We start from the raw sequence: 16,957 nt of genomic DNA on the forward strand, positions 1-16,957 counted from the left end.
TAGCGCCTGACTGGCTGCGCAACCGGAAGTAAACATCATGTGACGTTGCAGATCAGCTGATCCTCCGTAGACATCTTTCCGAGTCACGACTGCAGCGATTAATTCATACCTCTTCGTCTATCAATTTCGGGTAATTAAACCTACATTCAAAGCTTTTAGGGCACGATTTAAACCTCGATCTTGTTATTTAAAGTGTCTTTTAGTTCGCGGTTGTTTTATTCGTTGTGTTTTGTCGTTATTTTTTCCTCGCAGGCCCCAACAGCTGCGACCATGGCGCTCAGCGATGCCGACGTTCAGAAGCAGGTAATGAGGCGATTTAGCCTTCAGGAATGTCCCCAGTCACCTGTCAGTCATCGTGTCTGTGGAAAGGAGTCTTCACGTTGCCGATCGTCCCGTTAACACCCTGAGAAACGTGTCCAATAACGGGAATGTGACTGTGTGTGTGTGTGTATTGGATAATGACATTGAGGGAGCTGCAGTAGGTTAGAACCGACTCAAACAAGCTAAACCACGTTATTTATATATCTATATATTTTTTTACTGGTGATTTTTTTGTTTGTAAAAATACCAGTTAAAGTGAAATAAGCAGCCGTTTTTACGACCCTATCGGATGTTGGCAGTCATGGCGTCGAGGTTCATATTTTCCAAACGCATCACATGATGAACACATGCCACATGAGGAACTGGGAGTGAGTGACACTACTGGGAAACACTGCAAATGACAAAAAGATGCAGTGTCGTGTGCAAATGTGTAGAAGTTTAGGGTCTAGTGGTGGAATGTGATTAATTTTAGAGTAAATTAAAGTGCATCTATTTAATGCATCTGTATCTCAGAGGGACAATATGGTCCTACTCTGTCTGACAGCTATTTACATTTTTATGCCTGTCATGTAAAGTGAAAACCATGTAGCGCCACAATTGAGGACATTTACTGGGATTTTTTTTAGTTGAAGTGAAGATGAAGTGTTCCTGTATATAGGATGAGAAAAAAATGAAGATACATTATATTAAAAAGCCTCTTGGGTCTGCTGGGATATATTTTTGCACATGACAAGTTGATGTCCTTCTCACACGCCGATGAAGACGACGCTACAAACGTGATAATCTTCGAGAATACGATGCACCGCCTCAGATTAAACTACCCAACAATAAGGAGTTAAAATCAGAACAAGTATATACATCTATGCAGTGAAATGCAATGTAAACATTAATGCTGCAGTTATATGAATCCAGGAACATTATAGTACGACTAAAACTGACATTTTCAATGCATACTGAACGTTTCCAATGTAGTACTTTTACTTGTAGTGGAGTACTTTCAAAGTAGTTTTGCTTATTTAAAGGATCTGAATACTTCTTCCACCAGTGACAGACACTTTACTCACCTCAGTGATGAATAAAGTCAGTCAGCAGAGTCGGTTCACAGCAGGTTGAGGACTCGTCTCTGGGCTTCATTATGAGGGAGGTGACATGTTGAAGTACTTCTAGTTCTCATTAAAGAAGGAGCGATGCTTCATGTGCATTTAAAATCACGAGAAATGTCAGGAGTGGGTTGTATATGTTTGTGAGGAAGTCTTCATGTTTGTTCTTCCTGTCTTCAGATCAAGCACATGATGGCCTTCATTGAACAGGAGGCCAATGAGAAGGCAGAAGAAATTGACGCAAAGGTAAATATACTATAGAAAGAATAATTAGTCTTTCTTTAGAAGTTTTGGACAATTCAAGAAATAAAGTCTAAACTCATTATTTTAGTTTCAAGCGCTCGCCATCGTTTCCTATTTGAGACTCGCCACTAGGGGGCGCTAAAAGCACAACCTGAACCCTTTGAAATCTGAAAATTGTAATTGAATTTACACTTCTTACAAAAATATGTAATGTTGATACTACGTTATATTCTTATTTTGTTTATTTTTAATTTAACTTGAAGGTTTTGTAATTTTTATTATATTTTGCATTTTATTTTATGATTTTTATTTTTAAATTTAGGTTTGAAAAGTGCTCTATGAATAATAGATAATTATTATATTTATAAATATAATTTGTTTGTGATTTTCTAGCAGTCACATAAAATGGATTAATAGAAATTAATCGCCAACTACTACTTATACAACTATAATAGACTCATCCTTTTTATTTAAAATAAATTACATGTTATATTTAGGTTTATTATTTTTTTGTGATAGAATTGTGGACATCTTTACTGTTTTATTAACAACCGATTCATTAAGTAATCCTTAGTTATATATATATTTATGCCTTTCAAATTCAGTAATTTAATCACACCATTACAAAGAGACCAATCGGTGTAATAATTTTTTTAATGACGCCACACAAATTTAACTGTAATACACCAAATGTAACCTTTTTAAAGTGTCCGATTGTTACCGTGACACCCAGCAGCAGAGTTATTGTACAGATTAACTGATTTCTGATCACAAAAAAAAGAAAAAGCTGCAGGATTTCTGCTGAGTGAAGTGTGTCTCCTCCTGCAGGCCGAGGAGGAGTTCAACATCGAGAAAGGCCGGCTGGTCCAAACCCAGAGGCTGAAGATCATGGAGTACTACGAGAAGAAGGAGAAGCAGATCGAACAGCAGAAGAAAATGTGAGTCATGGCGAGAAATCACAGGACACAGCGAGTCCTCCATTTTTTTTTTAGAATAAGGGAATATATGAGTGTGTGTGTGCGTGACGCAGAGTTTCCGTGACTTTATTTAGTCTCTTCGTGCCACAATGACTCTTTTGTAAGCTGCTGCAAACCTCGACAAACGTGATCCCACTTAGAAATCTAACGGGCCTCAATGTGTGTGTATTTGTGTGTGTGTATGTCTCCTCCACAGTCGAATGTCAAATCTGATGAACCAGGCCCGACTGAAGGTGCTGAAGGCCCGGGATGACATGATCTCGGTAAGCGGCTGAAACCTCCTCTCGTCGTGGGAAGATAGAAACTGTCGGATTTAATGCACAGAAGAAGAAAGAGGGGGGGGGGGTCTATAGCCTATAATAGAAGCCCTGTGTGTATTTGTGCCCTCAGGAAATGCTGAGCGAGGCCCGCCAGCGGCTCGGGAACATCGCAAAGGATCCAGCCAGGTATTCGGCGCTGCTGGACGGCTTGATCCTACAGGTTGGTTCACGCCGTCGGCTCCTTTTACAGCCTCCTTCACGAAGGTTATATAACGTTCAGGTTTTGTGGAAACTGGTGTTTCTGTCATATTGTCCAACTCTTTACAATACTGCATCCACCAACATCACATTATATCCTTCCTGATGGAGGATTGTTGCATCAAACTGCTTTTGGTGTACCTAATAAACTGGCATATGAGCATATCTGCTCAGTAGGAGGTGTTGATAAATTAAAAAAACTGAGTATGTCGTTTGATGATCTTTCCCAGGGATTATACCAGCTCCTGGAGAGCAAAGTGACTATTCGCTGCCGTAAACAGGACTTTCAGATGATACAGGTGAGTCAATTAGCCACCGTATGTTCACATTTACGTTAATTATTCTTTATGTGCACATACAAGACATTTGCCTCAGATTTTTAAGAACTTATGGGAAGATAGAAATGAACTGAAAGCTAAAAACGACAAGCTGAACCAAGATCGAGTCCTTTTAAAATCTGTTGAAATCTGACTGTTTTTCCGACTCAGGCCTCCATCCAGAGGAATGTTCCTATCTATAAAATGGCCGTGAAGATCAACATGGAGGCCCGCATCGACCAGGACAACGTCCTCTCCCCCGACATGTAAGCAGCGCCACGTTTGATCGTCACGTAAAAAAAAATCTCGTGTATTTTCTCAAGTTGATTCGTCTTGTTTTGATGTTTCCTCCTTCAGCTCTGGAGGAGTTGAGATCTTTAACGGCAACGGGAAGATCAAGGTGGCCAACACCCTGGAGAGCCGACTGGATCTCATGGCTCAGCAGGTAAGAAAATATCATATACAGGACTGTCTCAGAAAATTAGAATATTGTGATGAAGTTCTTTATTTTCTGTAATGCAATTAAAAAAACAAAAATGTCATGCATTCTGGATTCATTACAAATCAACTGAAATATTGCAAGCCTTTTATTCTTTTAATATTGCTGATTATGGCTTACAGCTTAAGAAAACTCTAAAATCCTATCTCATAAAATTTTAATATTTCCTCAGACCAAGTAAAAAAAAAGATTTATAACAGCTGAGTGTTTGTCAAGGCTCAGGAAACCCTTGCAGGTGTTTCGAGTTAATTAGACAATTCAAGTGATTTGTTTAATACCCTACTAGTATACTTTTTCATGATATTCTAATATTTAGAGATAGGATATTTGAGTTTTCTTAAGATGTAAGCCATAATCAGCAATATTAAAAGAATAAAAGGCTTGCAATATTTCAGTTGATTTGTAATGAATCCAGAATGCATGACATTTTTGTTTTTTTAATTGCATTGCAGAAAATAAAGAACTTCATCACAATATTCTAATTTTCTGAGACAGTCCTGTATATATATATATATAATTTAGCCTTTTTTTAAATCCCCTTCATTTATGTTCATGTTTAGGAATTTCTCTTTTTACGAGGAGTGTGGTCATTAATACATGAAATAAACTAAACTTGAGGGGAAATAAGATTACCAAAAACTTTGCGATCAAATTACACATTTTATTCGTTATTTTTTAAATTGTGTCTATTTTGAGTCTTGCTTTTGTCTTTCATTGTGAGGCACATTGTTAAACAAAGGTCAAATATATGCATAAATTGCTTTATTGGTCTAAAATGTAATTACCTTTTTAAATGAGGGGAGCAGTTGTTAACACACTCGCCTCTCAAAATGAGATTAGCGTAGCTCTCACGCTAGCCGCACTTTAAATATTCGACACGAGTACCTAAAACCTGATGGAGCGGCAGATTTATTTGTGTGTTTATATGTGTTAGTTTCATTATTTTATTGTTTGGTCTGATTAATATATTATAAAATGTTGTATTTGCATTCGAAAAACACATTCAGTGCGCAGAGCTTGCATCATGTAATATATAAGAGAACGACATGCAAGTAAAAAACATTCATAAAAGAAGGACAATAACTGTTAATAATAGAAAAAATGTAAACAAACAATTTAAAAAGGTTAATTTTTATCTTATTTTTTTTCTTTGTCTGTTGATGATGTTAATCTTTTCCAGGATATTCATGAAAACAACAACATGTTTCGTCTCAATAAGACTTTCATAGCTAAAAAGAATTAAATTACATTATATAAAAAAATTAAAGAACTGCAATTTACTGTCAAATATTTGTAGGCTTTACTTTCCTCATATTTTTTTTATATATAATTATAATATTTATTTGCTTATTGACCACGTGTGTGTCTGTGTTTTCAGATGATGCCTGCAATCCGAATGTCTCTCTTCGGCGCCAACCCGAACCGCAAGTTCTTGGACTAAAGACCCCCCCTCCCCCCCGTACATATTGGAGGAAAAACAAACCTCCTTTGTATTTTTTTATTTTGCCACATGAAGTCATTCCTCCTCCGTCTGTGAAACGAATTATCCGATGCGAAAAAGAGACGCGTCGTCATCGTCGTGTGATGTGTTGCTGTATATTTCTGTGCATTAAGGGACGTTACAGATGTGCATTGTGGGTACTGCAGTTTACTCCGCTGCCCCCCCCCCCCCCTTTTCAGGGTCTCGGTTTACACTGATTATTCGGGGCTGACGGGATGTTGTGATTGGCTGGATGCATCCACGGCGCGCCACGCTTTCATTAGACCTCCGCCCTCGGGTTTGGGGGCGCTGTGTTGCTATTGGCCGCCTGCGCCAACCAATTAACAGAGAAGATGAGAGGTATCCGTGAATCGTAACCGAAGCCCGTACATGACCTTTACAGAGTTTAATTTATTGCTGTGCGTTATTCTGTCATGAATTAAAAACGAGTGGGTGACATCATTCCAGAGTATGTATATGAGTTTTTCAGATTAAATTATACGTATGTTATTGTATTTTTTGGTTTTTTCGTTCTTTGTGTCTTAAACTGATGAGATGTGATATTGTGGGAAAATGTAAAACGCATTAAAGTATAAATCATTAGTAGCTCCTCTGCGCTCTCTTTCTTGGCTCAAACAATGCCCTCACACTTATTTTTGCAATCACGCTTCATTCATTAGTTTATCACATGGCATTAGTTAGACAAAAAGGCCCCAATTGTCTAGTTGCTCAGAGTATTTCACAGACATCCTCCTCAACTGGTCATCTTTCGGGAGGCTCCTGAAGGAGAGACGCTAGACGCCAGGAGCTCCGTCTTACTTGTTAGTATTTAATGTTTTTAAAGTAGTTGGAGTGGCCTTCAAAAATGTTTTTTTTTTAATTTACTTCATCTTAATGATCTGAAGGTCGGTGCTCATTTTATTTTTGTACTCTGAAGGAGCGACTGAATGGGCTCCAGTCAGCACCTTTTAAAGCGAGCTGAGCAGCACGCCGTCATGTTGAGTCAAATTCATTTAGGGGCTTAAATGTCATCATGGCTCATCTCTCAGAGCGATTCTTTCTTCACAGCTTCTTCAAAACCTGCTCTCGTTGGGGGGATCGTGATCACGTTCTGACTATCCTCCACGTGATGGACACGGTCACCTGCGTGGTCCTCTTGTGGTTCGTATGGGCGGCCGATGGGATGCCGGACCCGGCTCGGAGGGACCTGCTGACGCGGCAGGAGACGTCCAGGCAGACGGGCGGCCGGGTGACGCTGACGGCGGCCGAGCAGAAGCTGGACGGCCGGCTGCGTCGCTGGAAGGAGAGAGAGATGTCCGCCGGGCCGTTCCCTCCGGCCGTCCACTTCTTCAGAGCGAGGCCTCTCATCCGGGAGAGTCCGGTCTTCAAGCTGCTGCAGGAGATGCCGAAAGGTGATTTCACAACTTCACCAGTGTGGATGAATGTTTGGTTTTCCTTCGTTTAGCTGCAGGGTTGGGCCACAGAGGCATTTATTAAGGTGCAGTAACATGTGTAGATCTATAATCTGCAACTCTGGCTTTCTGTGATGATTTCCTGCAGCATCCTGTAAGATATGTGTTGTGGCTGGAAGCTTTGGTCTCTCTGCATCTCCAGAATTTCAATATTATCTTAATAAATGTATAATATCACTAATTTAGAACCAACATGAGCTTCTGTGAGTTGTGGTTCACTATAAAATTTCATAAAAAGAGATGAAAAATGTCCACATTTACAAAACAATTCCTCAAAAACAAAAATGGCTAAAAAAATAATATTTATAAAACCACAAAGATATGGAAACAACATTATTACCTAAATTGGCTACAAAGAGATACAAAATAACACTAAAGAGATGGAAAATGACTACAAAGAGACACCAATTTCATTTTCATTTCCTTTATTTAAATTCTTAAATGTAATCTACTGCTATTTTATTGTATTATACATATATATATATTGTAAAGATGTTTGCTGCTGCTTAAAATAAATTTGCTATCTTTTAGATAATCTATTTATCTAAAAGTTCTGCAAAACTACTATGAAGGATACAACAATTAAAATAAAAGAGATTACAAAGCACTGGAACTTTAACTTTAAAGACACATAAAGTCTCCAAAGACCCACAAAATGACCAAAAAGTAACCGAGCTCTTCACCGAGTTTGAGGTTCTCCTCCCGGTTGCCTTGACAACAGGTGCGGCCCTCCACATCCACGCCTCCTCCCTGGTGGGCGTCGACTGGCTGGTGAAGAACGTCACGTACCGGCCTCACTGCTACGTCTGCTTCACCTGGGACGACTCGGTCCGCTTCTTCTTCTCCGCCCGTCGGCCGTTCCCGCGCTGGGACTGCGTCCACTGGCAGCTGCTCCGGGACCTGAGGGCCCGGATAGGAGACGCCACGGGCTTCGACGACAGGTTGAGAAAAGACGTCACCTTTTTATATATTTTTTTACTCGTGTTCGAGTCTCGATGAAGTGGGAGAACTTCACCCTTTTCTCTTTCTTCAGTTTAATGCAGCGCCTCACGCTGTTCACCGAGGATCCAGAGGGCGAATACCCGAGCCAAGAGGTCGTGTGGGAGAAGTTTGAGAAGGCCTTCATCGCCGCCGCCGGCCTCATCACGCACGCGCCCGTGATGAGGGACTACTTGTACAAGGGCCTGGAGGAGCTGCTGCACGACAACATCCTGTACCTGGAGCTCAGGAGCGGCCTCTCGCAGGTCGGTGCGTCGTCGGTCGGTTTCCTCCAGGCTCACGGGGGTCCGGCTGACATTTCTCGCTTTTTTAATTTGTGCGTTCCAGACGTACGAGCTCGACGGAGTCGTCCACGATAAGGTCTGGACTCTGAACGCGTTCCCGGGAGGTCAAGAGGTCGTTCGTAGCGGACCATCCGGACTTTCTCGGGGCGCGTGTCATCGTCTCCATGCACAGGTACTGACGAGGAGACGTCTCAGATTTTATTGTACAAGTTGAGTAGTTTATTTTATTTTGAAGAAGAATTCATCAAATTGTAACTTTTATGGATATATTTATGGTTTGTAACATTTTATTATTGTAAAGCACTTTGTGAATTGTTTTGAATGAGAGGTGCTGTAATAAATAAACATAATATTATCATTTAGTGCTTGGGAACAATGTTGGTTTTGCATTTTCCGTTCAGTAGGTTTTAAAATAGTTCAGCATTAAAAGTACTCATGAATAAAAATGCCCCTATGACTGATGTACTACTGTGTATTTATATAGTAGAAATATGTTGAATAAAACTCAAACACTGGTACTTAAGTTGATGGCATGTAATTGGAAATAGCATGTAATTAAGTCATACATAAATAAAGTGCAGAACCCACAGCATGATTGATGTCATGTCACATTCAGTTAAAGATTTGAGTGATTTGCTTTATGAATTAACAAAGTGGGGACCATGTGCCATCATTTTAATTCAACAATCTGGACAAAAATAACTCACTAATGAAATATATCATCTATTAATAATAATAATTTGTAGCGTCTAGAAAAGGGCTGTATAAATTCAAAGTATTATTAATAACTTCGATTCCTGTTTAGAGTTATGGGGTTACTAACGGGCCTCGCCAACATCTGAGAACAGTTGCGTAACGTCTCCCATTAAATGGCGGGTTGTTATTACATACTCCACTTAAGAAGATAGTCATCTCTAAATGTTCATGTGAAATTAGTTTGAGTCGTATAGGGACAGGTTTCTGTGTGTGTTGTCTCTGGGCTCTGAGTGTATCTGAGGTCAAGGCGGCTGTGAAAGAGGCCATTCAACTCCAGAGGGACTTCCCAGATGTCGTTGCAGGATTTGACTTAGTGAGAATTAATCTACCCTATTGGAGGAAAACAATGTTTGTTTTTGAGACGGTTTAATTTCCCCCTTTTTTTTAATGCGATCTAATATTGTGGTTTGCAGGTCGGCAGGGAGGACGGCGGACGCCCTCTTTGGTACTTCCGGGAGGCGCTTTCTCTGCCGGCTGACCTCGGGGTCACGCTGCCGTATTTCTTTCACGCAGGCGAAACAGGTGTGCAGCAGCAGCAGCAGCAGCATCGTTGTTTTCTAAAAAGGTTTCATGAACTCCACGATCACACTCTTTTAGTTTTTTTGCATGCAGATGACGAAGGCACCGACGTGGATCAAAACATTCTCGACGCTCTTCTGTTCAACACCACGCGCATCGGCCACGGCTTCGCTCTGGCTCGCCAGAGAGCTGTCGAGGAAAAGGAACGTGGCCGTGGAGCTGTGCCCAATCTCAAACCAGGTCAGACAACCTGTCAAAAAGAAATATTTATATATATATATATTTTAATATAAATGTATTTTATATATATATATATATAATATATAAATACAATTTATGCCATTAAAAGCTCAACTGAGGATCCTTTCGCTTAGTGGACAAAAACAACAACCTTTACCTGTTTATCTTGGCAGAAAATAACAAAAAAATCCCCAAAATATTCATCTGTTGCATTCGGTCATATTAATTGTGGGGAAGTCCAGAAGGAGTTTGCGTTACATCCCTCGTGTGTAAAGTCTGAACCTTTCTGGGTTCAGCACCGGCGTGCCCGTCTTCATTTACAAATTACCTGAATGCGTTTGACCTCCAGGTGCTGAGGCTGGTGTCGGACCTTCGGAACCACCCTGCCGCGGTGCTGATGTCGGAGGGCCACCCGATGGTGATCAGCTCCGACGACCCGTCTCTGTTCGGCACCACGGGCCTCCTACGACTTCTATCAGGCCTTCGTCGGCATCGGAGGGTTGAGGGCCAACCTGGGCACTCTGAAAGAGCTGGCGCTCAACTCCATCAGGTGGACATCGGGTCTCCAGATGTATTGTCTACTTTTATGGGTTTTATAGGGAATATTGTATTTTTTTTCTTATCGTCAACAAATCCCATAAAACAAAGAATTATTCCTACTAAAATGTAACTGTTACTTAATTATGAGCATGTTTACTTTATCTAAAATTACCCGAACCCCACAACAATTGTATTAATCCGCGTAAAATAGTCACCACCAAACAAACTATTTCCTCAAGACTTTTAGAGAAGGAACAAATAATGGAAATGTCACTCTTGCCTGTCTTCAAAACTTGAGAGCCTTGCTGCCATATTTAAACAATTCAAATTAAATGCTTCACTAGAACTTCTGTCGTCTTTGTTAACGAGACCTCGATACTTCTCTTGGTTCGACGTAGGCAAGGAGACGCTGCAGCATCTCGAAGCTCCAATAGGAGCTTAACCCCTTTTTCTGGGGAGCAATGCGACCCGCATGCGTTCAGTCCTGTGCACCGACATGCTTGTATTCATAAACCAAAGAAAAGGGCACTTTGCAGGTCGTATTTTTTGGCATAAACGAGAACTAAATGAAAATATTTCACAGCTTTTCTTGCTCCCTTTGACTCGTGGAGCCATGTCGTCCCCGATCGATCTCCGAGAGGTCGGTTTTCATTTGTGACCGCGCCGCCTCGGTCCCGCCCGCCGGGCTGCTCTCAGTGGTCTTTGATGAGATGTTGGATCTTCCAGCTCTGACCAGTGCACTGCTGAACAACCAGCATGTAGCAGCCGTCCTCACCCGTCACCAATTCCAGGCATCTCTTGGTTTCTCTGTTCTGGATGGGTCCATCCTGGGGTGTAACAACAACATGTATTTCTCTCCAAACAGACCAACCTGTGACCAAGTGGACACCACCATTCAAAAGTTTGGCGTCACTTAAATGTCCTTATTTTTCACTGTTTTTTAATGAAGATAACATTCATAAACAATTATAAATCCACTCTACATAGTTAATGTGATAAATGACTATTCTCTGGTGTTTAATGAAGTCTCTACAGAGGCGTGTAGAGGCCCATCTCCACTGTTCTAATGGTACATTGTGTTATCACCTTAGAAGACTGGAGGAGTATAAAACCCTTTTTATCTTAGCGCAGCTGAAAACAGTTATGCTGGTGAGAGAAGCTATAACAATGGCCTTCCTTTGAGCGACAAGTTTGAAGAACATTAATATTTCAAATAAAAATGTATTACTAACCTTGTCAATGTCTTGACTATATTTTCTATTAATTTTGTAATTCTTTTGATAAACAAAAGTTTTCATGGAAAACACAAACTTGTCTGGGTGACTTCAAACATTTGAACTTTAGTTTATAGATTCAAAGTCCTTAAAATGAGAAGAAAAACATCTCAAATCCCAGAGAGAAAGATGTCATCATGAACGGTAGTGTGTATGCACTTCTATTTTAAACTGAAGTAGTAACCTGTTTAAAATCCCACAGCATGTGGAATTTCTTCTGCTCGGCCGTTTTGCACTCGTAGAGCCCCGGGTAGGCGGCGGTGCCCGGGCCCACCAGACAGCGGTTGCTGTTGTACTTGTGAGACTTGATTCCACCGACGTAGAGTCGTCCGTCGGTGCGATAATAACAGTACTACAACCAAAACGACGATTAACCGCAAAAAATAAAAAACAACGACAGTCTGTGTGCATGCAGCGACTCTCTGGATGCACCTGAGGAGAGTAGTAGTGGCACCCATATGCAATGGGAGTGCTCCCGGGCATTGGTCAATGCAGACATCCGGCTTTAGACTATTGGTCAGCTGCAGATGGAAAAGAAAGTGACACTTTAAAGCAAACATTGGAAGAAGAAGTAGCATAAAGTCATCTAGCAGTGTAACTTCAGAGCCCCCGGCCCTGAATGCACCGTTAATGTAAGAAAAGGTTGGGAACCATACATCACAATGCTTTTGATTTGCTATAAATATCCTAATGTCTTGGATTCGCCAATTAAACGGTAAAAAAAAGGAGAAAAACTAAACTTGGCCTACGAAGGATGACCTGCACATTCAGACTTCAAATGCAGAGACGTCCGATATCGTTTCTCCTCACCACTCCATAGCCCAGCAGGCCGTGCAGAGGGTCCAGTGAGGGGTAAACGTTATCCAGGTACCACTTAAAGGGTTTGCAATGCAGACTCTCCCTCAGCTTTTTCCTCTCAGACACATCCCCAATGTCTATCCCATGTTTCTGTGAAAAAAAGGCCACAAAAAAACAAAAACATGACAGTTTGTTGGAGGAAAAGAAACGGCAACGTTTGTTCTACACGCATCACCTCGCCTCACCTCCAGGGGGACGTTCCACGCGATGTTGATGTTGTATTTATATTCATCCAGCCAGACCTCCGCCACCCTGAGCGCGTTACGCCTCACCATCTCACTCAAGTCTGGGAGGTAAGGCTTCTTGTCCCGCTCGACGTGGGCGATTTTAGAGCAAGGTATTATCTCGATGCTTCCTCCACACAGCCACACCTGCCCAAAAAACACACAAAGAAATGAAATACCATTTTAAATGCTGCAATTGGAGTCTGGAAAAACTCATTTGTATCTTTAAGAACAGTATTATTTCTGTAAAATCTATCTTTAAGAACGGTATAATTTATGGAAAAACTATTTTTTATCTTAATGAAACGGTATTATTTTGGGAAAAACTCAATTGGAGTCTGGAAAAAAATATTTGTTATCTTTAAGAATGGTATTATTAATAGAAAAAATACTTTTTATCTTAATGAAGCGGTATTATTTCTGGAATAACTCATTTGGAGTCTGGAAAATTAAATTAGTATCTTAATGAAACGGTATTATTTCTGTAAAAACTCAATTGGAGTCTGGAAAAACAATTTTTTATCTTTAAGCACGGTATAATTTCCCATTCTTAAAAAGATAAAAATTTGTTTTTGCAGCGTTTAAAGTGACTTTGAAAAACACCTTGCAGATCTCACCCGGATGCCGAGCTCCACATTCTCGCCGCCGTATATTTTCATGCCCCCGTCGAGGCTTCCGATCTCTCCAAAGAACTTCCGATCGGCTACGAGAATCCCCATGATGGAGGGGCTTCTGAGGACAGAAGGAGGAGCAGGAAGGACCCCGAGGTGACAACGGCAACCCTACTTCACGCATCTCCAAAGACTTCGAGATATGTGATATCTACTTCTGGAGGTCATGAGTCCAAGCAGATAAACAGTAAACATATGTTGTTCACTGAACATGCTATACAAACATCTGGGAGATTTCACCTTCAGAATAAGAGCTGCTTTCAGGAACAAAAAAAAGGTGTAATGGTGTTCTCAAAAAGGCCGAAGCAATTGGTTACATTATATTTACATTATGCAAATGTGAATAAAGGCTTCTGGGAAGTGAAAAAACTAAAAAAAAGGTAAATACATGTGTCAGCTGAAGGTCACACAAGGTGCAGGTTTCTCATTCGCATATCTCTTCTCAAAATTAGTGTCCCAGATTTCTTTTTAGAATAACCCCAAGGGTTCCAAATATATAGATTTTTGTTCAGATGCGAGTGGGGATGCGAAATAATTCATTTACAAGTGTGAAAGTGTGCAGTCTGTGCGATTTGGGAGAACTATTCTTTTTTTAAACTTACTTTCCAGGCTGTGTATCGTCCTTTAAAGCGTACCTCTCGGGCCGGAAAGACTCGTACATGCAACACAGGGCCCAGTCGAAGGCGTCTGCTGCGGCTATGTAGGGAATCAACGTCAGGTTGTCGAAATTGACTGTCGAACACCGGCGTCAATATCACGGTGCAGTCCTCTTTAATGCGAGCCAACAGCGGCTCCGCCCTGGACACACGGCCAGGTTCAGACGTCGTGTTGAAAGGGCACAGCAAATAAAAACCAACCCCCCGAAGACTCTTAAAAAAAAAAAAGCTAACCATTGCACATGGACGTCTATGTGAGCATCAAAGATGGCCACGACGTCCCCCACAGCAGCCCTCCACCCCGACAGTCTGGCCTGGGTGAGGCCGAGCTACTCCGCGTGCCGGACCTTCTTCACCAGGCCCGGACGCTCCTCGTGGATGAAGTCAATGTATTCGTCCAGTTTCTCCCTTAAATCTTCTGCAGAAAGTAAAGACATAGATTATGTCTAATTGGCCATATATATATATATATATTTCTTTTTTAAATATATTAAATATATATATATTTTACAGATTACAGATTCTGTCTAATTGGCCATATGTATATGTTCTTTTTTCAAATTTATTGAATATATATATATTAAATATATACGTTTTTGTATATAAAATAGATATAATATATATATAACATTTATATATATACTTTTTTTTTAATGTTTAGCTACATCTCACATTCTTATCTCAGTGAACTGAAACACAAGCCGTTATTGTTCCTGCCTCCATTTGTACGTCATGCAGCAGCTGCCTGACGGCATGTACACCTCCTTACCTGTCGTTAAGTAATAAAGTACCTATGTGGACTTATCATGAATTAAGTCTGCATGTCATGTGACCACGCTGACCTGAAGCCGGATGTTCAAATACGGCTCCATCCTTGTTCACGCCCTCAAACTCAGGATGACTTCTTCTGTATATAACTTGCCAGAATAAGTGATTTCATAAATAAAGTTCAGTTTTACTGTCACATATACATCAATTGAAAGTTTGACTGTTGGTGATAAGTCAATAAAAATACTCAGATGCAAGTATCTGAAGCTTTAAAATCTTAATACCCCCCTTTGAGGGCATGATGTGGCAGGTGGACGTACCGTTGCTGCTGTGGTCGTCCACCAGTATGATCTCCTTCATCAGCCGGGCGGGGGTTTTGTCGATGAGGCTGCGGATCGCTCTTTTGATGATAGAGAGAGCTTCGTCGAGGTAAATTAACACGATGTTGATGGAAGGCAGATCCTCCGGGTACTTTTTGTCAGCACACCTGTGGAGGGGAGAAAAGGTGGGAGTTTTTGTGTTTGAATAAAACAAATTACATTTCAGTAGGAAAACGTAAATATTGATTTGAATGCATCTTCAAATGTTAATTGTACGACTAAATTTGAAAGCTTATCTTAATTAGGGCTGCAATTAAAATATTACAATATTTGTTTATTATTAATGAATCAGTCAAACAATTAATTTAATCATCATTTGGTTTATAAAGTGTCATAGAATGAAGGATTTTTAAAAAAGTTAAAAATGTGTCTAATTACTGGTTTGTTCCAAGAAGGAAAACAAAAAAACAGCAATTATTCACATTTAAAAAGTAAAAAGGGCAGTTACGCCATTTTCACGTAAAAATCCGTAAACAATTAACTAATAATCAAATCATTGCCAATTATCATTTCACCAACCGCTGATAATTTAAGATATACAGACTAAAACAACAAGTCTTCAGCCTAAAAATGTTAAGTGTACTTTTGTTTGTTTTTAAATATATTTTTATGACAATAAAATAAATAAATTAATGTCACAAATATACATTTTATTTTGTATTATCATTATTTTTATAGTAAATTTGTAAGAGTAAATGAACTTTTTTGGGCCATTGAGAATATATAAATTTCTATAAAAAATATAAATATATATATATAATTATTATTATTATTTTTAAGTATCAGAAGTCATCCCAGTGGACAGGTGTGGTCACCTGAGCGGCCGGGTGTCGGGGATCTCTCTGTTGAGGGGCAGCCGGTCGCTGAGGAAGGCGTTGTAGCCGTAGCTCTGGAACAACGTCTCGGCCTCCTTCTGCTCCGCCTCCGACAGCCCGTCACCCCACTTGGTGAACAGAGCAGAGTTCGGGTACATCTTCCTCACCACCTTCTTCGCCTCTGCGGATGACTGTTAGATAAAAAGAGAACATATGTTTTATTCGTCTTCAGTTTACCTTGCATGGTGATGACAGATGTACAACAGGGGCCCCTCCCTGACACATTAACAAAAGGATGAGTCTTATCTTATAAGTCAATATCTTTACACTGGTGTGGTTTAACATGTGCAGCCCAATTAATTATTTGCACAACTTTAATGAACATATGTTCTTTTTATTAATCCATTCAACAGTCAGGCTGATATTGACCCAATAATTTATTTACTTATTATTAATAAGAGAAATCCCATTTGCAGCCATTTTGATATTTTATGATTAAAAAATTTTTTACACTGATTTAATCCAGACATCTATATTTTCAGACTCAATGCACAAATCCAATTAAAATATATTTTAAACTCAAGAGTAAACAATTTTTTAAAATTATTATTATTAAACCTTGATATAATTAGATGAAACCCATTGAGATTAAAAATCTTTTTTTTCGAGGGTGACCTGGACAAGACAGGCAGCAACATGAAACACAGTTACACAAAACCAAAAGACGAGTTAACAGAAACAAAAAAAGTTAAGAGACAGTGACATAACAAGTGTAAACAAATAAAAAGAAGACGCGGCGGGACAGAATCACGCAGCCGGTTGATGTCGGCTTCCATCTTGTCCATCCTGGTGAGCATCGCCCTGCCCCTGATGGAGTCGTTGTGGTGGGCCCTCTGGAGTCTCTCCGAGTGGGCGTGAACCTCCCGCTTGATGGAGCCCAGGTACAACAGGGCGGCGGCCACGGCCACGGGAGATCCTTTGACCCGGCCAGATCTCATCCTGGAGCTCCTCTGCATGGCGAGGGTTTGGTTTCTTCACCTGGCATT

General features: G+C 40.4%; 2 protein-coding genes and 1 pseudogene across 2 annotated transcripts; 2 read left to right on the forward strand and 1 right to left on the reverse strand.

Moving 5' to 3' along the window:
- The first annotated feature begins 51 nt into the window (after positions 1 to 51).
- Positions 52 to 6,061, forward strand: atp6v1e1b (ATPase H+ transporting V1 subunit E1b). The gene is made up of 10 exons (XM_056425090.1): positions 52 to 130; positions 253 to 303; positions 1,602 to 1,667; positions 2,493 to 2,602; positions 2,838 to 2,904; positions 3,032 to 3,121; positions 3,390 to 3,458; positions 3,648 to 3,742; positions 3,834 to 3,921; positions 5,354 to 6,061. Exons 2-10 carry the CDS (start codon positions 271 to 273, stop codon positions 5,414 to 5,416), a joined length of 681 nt encoding a protein of 226 aa, XP_056281065.1. The 5' UTR covers positions 52 to 130; positions 253 to 270; the 3' UTR covers positions 5,417 to 6,061.
- Positions 6,062 to 6,529: 468 nt separating this feature from the next.
- ada2b (adenosine deaminase 2b) lies at positions 6,530 to 11,500 on the forward strand. Its single transcript, XM_056425078.1, is given in 9 exon segments — positions 6,530 to 6,867; positions 7,649 to 7,868; positions 7,961 to 8,171; positions 8,254 to 8,382; positions 9,380 to 9,488; positions 9,579 to 9,660; positions 9,662 to 9,725; positions 10,075 to 10,184; positions 10,186 to 11,500. Coding segments are annotated over 9 exon segments (1,347 nt in total). The 5' UTR covers positions 6,530 to 6,584; the 3' UTR covers positions 10,325 to 11,500.
- Positions 10,958 to 16,927, reverse strand: LOC130200882 (probable polypeptide N-acetylgalactosaminyltransferase 8; annotated as a pseudogene).
- Between the last annotated feature and the right edge of the window lie 30 nt (positions 16,928 to 16,957).

The sequence above is a fragment of the Pseudoliparis swirei genome, chromosome 10 (assembly GCF_029220125.1).
Source record: "Pseudoliparis swirei isolate HS2019 ecotype Mariana Trench chromosome 10, NWPU_hadal_v1, whole genome shotgun sequence".
NCBI classification, from domain to species: Eukaryota; Metazoa; Chordata; class Actinopteri; order Perciformes; family Liparidae; genus Pseudoliparis; species Pseudoliparis swirei.